The sequence below is a fragment of the Lethenteron reissneri genome, chromosome 49 (genome assembly GCF_015708825.2).
Source record: "Lethenteron reissneri isolate LAM-NWPU_2019-01 chromosome 49, ASM1570882v1, whole genome shotgun sequence".
NCBI lineage: Eukaryota > Metazoa > Chordata > Hyperoartia > Petromyzontiformes > Petromyzontidae > Lethenteron > Lethenteron reissneri.
In genome coordinates, this window is record NC_083827.1 from 2,888,451 (window position 1) to 2,894,807 (window position 6,357).

General features: G+C 49.2%; 1 protein-coding gene across 1 annotated transcript in view; it reads right to left on the reverse strand.

Moving 5' to 3' along the window:
- Nucleotides 1–1,798: 1,798 nt before the first annotated feature.
- LOC133354883 (forkhead box protein Q1-like) overlaps nt 1,799–6,357 on the reverse strand; it is a 5,953-nt gene continuing 1,394 nt past the window's right edge. The window contains exons 2-3 of the mRNA XM_061572035.1: nt 5,684–6,041; nt 1,799–4,531 (exon numbers count right to left, since the gene is read on the reverse strand). Coding sequence (XP_061428019.1) covers nt 3,797–4,531; nt 5,684–6,022 — 1,074 coding nt within the window. The 5' untranslated portion in view covers nt 6,023–6,041 and the 3' untranslated portion in view covers nt 1,799–3,796. The remainder of the gene's footprint in view (nt 4,532–5,683; nt 6,042–6,357) is intronic.

A 6,357-nucleotide genomic window follows, 5' to 3' on the forward strand; every position in this document is an offset into this window, starting at 1 on the left:
GCTTATAATCTATGATCCGTGTGTGTGATTTCCTCTTTCTGTATCTCCAAACTTACATTACTCCCTGCTTCTTTGCACGCTTTTCAGCCTACGTTCCCCATCTTCTTTGTCAATGTCCACGTTTATCATCCATCTGTTATCGCAGGCAATATGCATTCATTAAAACAACTTGCCATTTAGTACATCGCTTATTTTCATTGTCGGCGGTCCTGTGGAATTTCCACATTTCCGTGACGAGAGCCAGTTCGTTTTTTTTATTCTTGGCGTTGAATTGCCACAAATTGGTACGCACTCATTTTATCTCCCCAGTGGAGATGATTAACGTCACGATGACAGTAGCAGCTAAATGTCCGTTGTTTAAAATGAAAAGCCTGAGCCTTGAAGACCCTTTCATAAGAGAGTGCTGCCCTGCGATACAATTCAATGTCGACCTGCTCAAACGATCATTCGCTGAGCCAGTGGTGGAATTTCCACGTTCCCGTGGCGGGGACAGAATATCAATATGAGTACTTTTGCATTTCCATAGTATGATAGAATGGCTGTGACGACCTCTGGGGTTTGACCTCGTGAGCCGAGAGCCCTGACCATGTCCGCACACGAAGTAGCATCATACGCGGGTGTATGTAAACGGATGCCTATGATTTATCCACGAAAGTGTGGCTGATTCAAGAGGGTTCCAGCTTTTGGATGTTAATCTCTGCGTGATCCACCAATCCTGGCTCCAATTCGTAGAATTGTTTTTTTCCATACGTTGCGTTCGATGTGAATTGATGCATGGATTCGGTGATTAGATCGATTCACGTCTCCTGTGTAAAGCGTCGCTGTGTGTTGGAGCGTACACTATATTTGTGTACACTATATTTGTGTACACTATATTTGTGTCCACTATATTGGTGTACACTATATTGGTGTACACTATATTGGTGTACACTGTACTTGTGTACACTATATTGGTGTACACTATATTGGTGTACACTGTACTTGTGTACACTATATTGGTGTACACTATACTTGTGTACACTATATTTGTGTACACTATATTGGTGTACACTATATTGGTGTACATTATATTGGTGTACACTGTATGTGTGTACACTATATTGGTGTACACTATATTGGTGTACACTATATTGGTGTACACTATATTGGTGTACACTGTATGTGTGTACACTATATTGGTGTACACTATATTGGTGTACACTATATGTGTGTACACTATATTAGTGTACACTGTATGTGTGTAAACTATATTTGTGTACACTATACTTGTGTACACTGTATTCGTGTACACTATATTCGTGTACACTGTATGTGTGTACACTCTATTCGTGTACACTATATTTGCGTGTCACGGGTTCACGTGTCGGCGAATATGACATTGAAAACAGCGGCGCCCCCACTCACTGTATTATGAAGAAGACGAAACAGTTTAGCTGGCTGGCTGGCTGCGTGTTATCTATTGCTTTTCTCTATCCTGACCCCTGTAAAAGTCACGTCCAAAGATTGGTCGCGTCCAGAGGGACGGGCCGACGGTCATCGTAGTGCCGGTTCAGATAATCCTTGCCACTGACCTTAGCCGTCGCCACCCAGCTTACTAGGTTTATAGTGTGCGATTTGCCAATCAATTGGCCACCGACTTCACCCTCATCATCATCATCAGCAGCAGTAGCCGCCATCGTCTATCTACTGCTGGATGAAGACTTTGCCACACCGTGACCTTCTCTCACTGGCCACTGCTGCTAAAACTTAAACGCAGATGTCGTGACGGGCAGGGCAAACTCAGAACAGGAAACAGTACTGTCATGATCCACGTTTTATTGTATACATATACACAAACATATATACATCTTTGCAAACAATTGCAGTGTGTAAAAAATTATAATCACAAACATCGTGCAATCTGTGCGCATGAAAACCGCATCTTCTTCTGAGCACATGTCACAAGTTTCACAGCGACTGCCACACATTTCGTCGGTGCACATTAATCAGGTAGGGCTGCCCAGCCTCTGGGTGGCTCACCCAGAACAAATGGACGTTCGTCTGGTAGCCTTACTATCATGAAGATTTCGAGTACAACCACCAAGTTATCTAATTATAACGCATTGTTAACTATCCGCAACAAGTGATGGCATTGCCCCGCTGCTGCTAACTTAACAAGGAATGTTCATCAATACGATATTAGCCGCTGTTTCTGTCGGCATAACGGTGAACCCATTCGTCGATTCGTATCGATTCGTAGGAAGAATCTAAGTTTGGTTTTCGATTCGTATGCATCGTAAGTAATGGGTTCACATGATCGCTGCAGCCGCCGGAGGGGTTACAGTTCAATGTAACTTTTAAAATTATTATCGATTCTTGAATCGAATCGTCATCATGGTTCATCAACAGTTCATCAAATCGTCATGGGGGGGGGGGGGGTGTGTGGGGCTGAATTGTCCCGCTAATAGACGACGAGCTTTTGTCAGAAGAGACAAGGGTCCCCTAATATTTACAAGACTTCCACTGACATCACTTAATATTTATATATACCTTGATGACTGCTCTGGTTTCACCTGTACACAAATAGCCAAAACTAAGGCGCGCGAGACGGACGCGGCATACCTACGTCAAGGCTTTTACTTTAAGCCACAGACAATTCGTCCACGATTAACCCGTTACAGTATTTATAAACACACAATGGGTGACACGCTGAGCGTGCGTGGTCTCGACACATTTTTAGAGGGACTATGTACATTCAATTTATACAAGGGTGTGATAGATGTGACCCTACCGTAGAATAAGTTGGTATTTTCAAAGATTATATACTTGTGACACAGAACTACTTTTTTGTCTGACGTTCCTCTATCATACACATTCTTATTTCTATTAAAATTTTAGCCTCAATGTGGTGTCTGTCGGATTGTTGTCGTGAAGAAGCCATCCGTGTCTCCCGCAGAGCGGTGCGACCCTTCGTGCCAGAGAACGAACATCCCCGCGAAAGAAGCGGACATTACAGAGCTACGTCTGAGATTCACTGGTTCACGCAGTAGTGGGATAGGCAGCATTTTCCCACTTGCCCTGCCACCGAGAGGTATTGTTCATCCGATGACAGTCAAATCGATGTTTTTGATTTTTAGAATGTATCCCCCACATTAAGTGCAGTATCACTTCATTGCATTTGTGTTTAGTCGCTGGTGATAGTGCTGAGACACCATCAACTCACTGCACTTGAGAGCCCAGGATTAATCACTCGGCGCTTGCCTCACAAATGTAGCAGTGTCAGCTGAGAGCTGTAGCCTCTGAGCCACCCGTGCCTCCTGCAGACAAACATCATCGGGCAAAGAGCAACTTGCAGCCCTTCACATGGGTTCGTGAAGTGGGCCCAGGACCGGTTCTGATTTCACTCGCCACTGATGTTAGCCGTGGCTGAGAATCGAACTCAGGTCACCCGCGTTTAAAGAGCAGTGCGCGAACCACTCCACCTCCGCATCGCTATTGCTCTAATTGTCCTTCATTCTCCCTCCTCTTTGTCGTTCTCCCTTTTCTCTCACCCCTAGTTGCTCTCTCTCTCTCTGCCTCTCTCACAGACTCTCTTTGTCTGCTGTTTCTCCAGGTTTGTCTGTTCATCTATCCACTTTCGAGTCAGTCTATTATTCCTGCTCGTGTATCTTCGGGCTTGTCCATCTACCCGCTTCGTCTGTCTGTCCCTGCGTCAATCGTTTACCCCGTAACGCAAAACCGTGGCAAAGATGTTGCCACAACGGTTGCACAAACAAAACAAACGAAACAAAGACACAAAGAACGCGACCGTAGCCGCTTAACACATAGCCGCAGCTGGGAACGCATGGTGACACGAACCCACAGTCCCACCAACAACACCACCAGCAGCGAGACTTTGATCAATCATCCACGGCCACCGGCTGAGCTCATACATCAGGAGCCCCCACTCTGGCGAGGGGTGGAGGAGGTGATGAGGAGGTGACACCGCGGGCAGCCACAGCGACGATGGCGACGATGAGAGAGGAGACGAGGAGAGGCCGAACCTCTCGTGGTCTGAGCGTACCACCTCCACGGTTGCCCGGTCCGGCCGGCTTAAGATGCTGTCGATAGTAAAGGCGCTTCTGAAGGTCTTCCTGACGTTCTGATGCTCGCCGAGACCTCCTGCTCCACCTGCTCCTCCCGATCTTGCTGATGCTGCTGCTGATGATGTTGACGGGGGCTTCAGCAAAAAATGCCGTGCAGGAGAACGGGGGCTGGCCGGGGAATGGGCCATCGGACCGCCCATGGAAAGTGGCAGCAGCAGCGGCGGCGACGCCGAAGACGACGACGACGATGGTGACGATGGTGATGTTGATGACGAGGGTGGAGAGGAGGAGGAGAAGTAGCAGGAGGAAGAGGAGGAGGCGGTGTTTGGAAGGTGCAGCTCGTCGGATTTACGGGGGAGGCGCTTTCTCCGGCGCCGGAAGACGCCGTCGGCGAATGTGTACTCGCTCGCCGGGTTCAGCATCCAGTAGTTGTCCTTGCCCCAGGGCCTGGACGGGTCCCGCAAGACCTGCGGCACACGAAGAAGACAGTGGCACCGTGAGATGATCACCAGAACGAACGCTTATAACGCTAATCGCTCACTATGCACTCAATCCCGGTTCGTGAACCCATCTGTGCAGACTTTTAGTTCTCTAGTGTCGTGCCCTCGCGACGGACTTGGCTGGCCATTGAAACAAAGTCGGTGGTCACCGAATCGCACGGCGCTTTCAGATGCCCTACTGTGGCCGTCTGGAACGCTCTTTCTTTCAATGTTAGGACGCCACTGGAGCTATGCACTTTCAAATCATCTAGATTCAAAACTAATTTCTTTAGAGCTGCTTTTTGTGTTAAGTTTGTTGTCTTTCCCCCGCACCTTGGATTGGCATGGTTGGCTACGTACGGTGTAAAAGAAGTTCAACGTCCATACATAATGAAAGCCTGTGACCCTATTCACCCACAATGCACCCAATCCCATCTACCTCGAAAATCAAGCAGGGGTTGAGCATGGATAATGCGCTACCGCTATGCGTAATGTGTGTCATAGACTGTGGGACTGTGGCATGTACGTAGCCAACCGTGCTAATCGGAAGCACGGGGGAAGGACAACAAACTAAACACAAAAAACAGTTCTAAATAAATGAGTTTTGACTTTAGATTTAAAAGTGCATAGCTCCAATGGCTTCCTAATATCGGAAAGAATAGCGTTTCAGGCAGCCGCAAAAGCGCGTCTGAAAGCGCCACGCGATGCGGTGACTGTCTGGGCTGCGATGGGCCCAGATCAATCGTGAGAGTGGCCGGGCTCACACGCGCTTGCTATGTCCGTCCACGTGGTTCCGCGGCACAGCGAGAGGCTCGCAATGGGAAGCGGTGAGTTCAATTCCTGGATGGGCGTTCACCCGGCCCATTCATCCCTCCGGGGTCGATCAAATAAGTGCCACCTGTGCGGAAGTCACACGATGGTTCTCCTATGGATGCATGCGCTCCTCCCGCCATAGGAATGTGGAATTTCCATAATCGGCTATAAGGGCTGTAAACATCAGAGATGAGCATCGCCTCAACGCTCGAGTTTAAAATTACTTTATGCTAAATCGTGTACCTTTGTCCATTAACTCGGGAGTAGTACCAGACCATGGGAGCTGCAGAGCAGAGAAAGCGACCGACCGACCATGCCGCGCCGTACCTTCACGAAGCACTCGTTGAGGGAGAGGTTGTGCCGGATGGAGTTCCTCCAGCCCGTGTAGGAGCCCCGGAAGAAGTCGAACCTCGCGATGAGGTAGTCGTTGATCTCGGCCAGAGTGAGTCTCCCCGAGGCCGAGTCCCTGAGCGCCATGGCGATGAGGGCGATGTAGGAGTATGGAGGTTTGTTCCTCCTCGTGTAGGCGCCCCGAGGGCGCGACACGCGCCTCAGGGGACTCGAGGTGCTGCCGCATTCCTCCTCGTCATCCTCGACACCTCCTCCACATCCAACTCCTCCGGCTGTGGGTCCGAAGGCGATGACGCTCACTTGTGCGCTGTCCATGGTGGAGTCTCCCTGTCACCTGCACGCAGAGGTCAGAGGTCAAGGTGTAATGATGCACCGGTGGCGTATAGTATTGATCATACTGGTGATGTTTGAGCAGCGCTGTAGCGTGTTTGGCATGCCGCTCCCTTGTGCAAGAAATTCAATGGGAGGACCCCAAGGTCAATTCCCATAACCCCCACCCCCTCCCCAACTCTTCCCGAATCAGAATCTTTATTTAGACTGGAGGAATCCTATGAGCTATGCACGTTTTTACAAATGTCCACTATGGTCGGGTCAGCATAGCCCGGCGCCTGGGCCGCTGCGCCTCCTCCCCCACCGGTGCAGTTGCACCG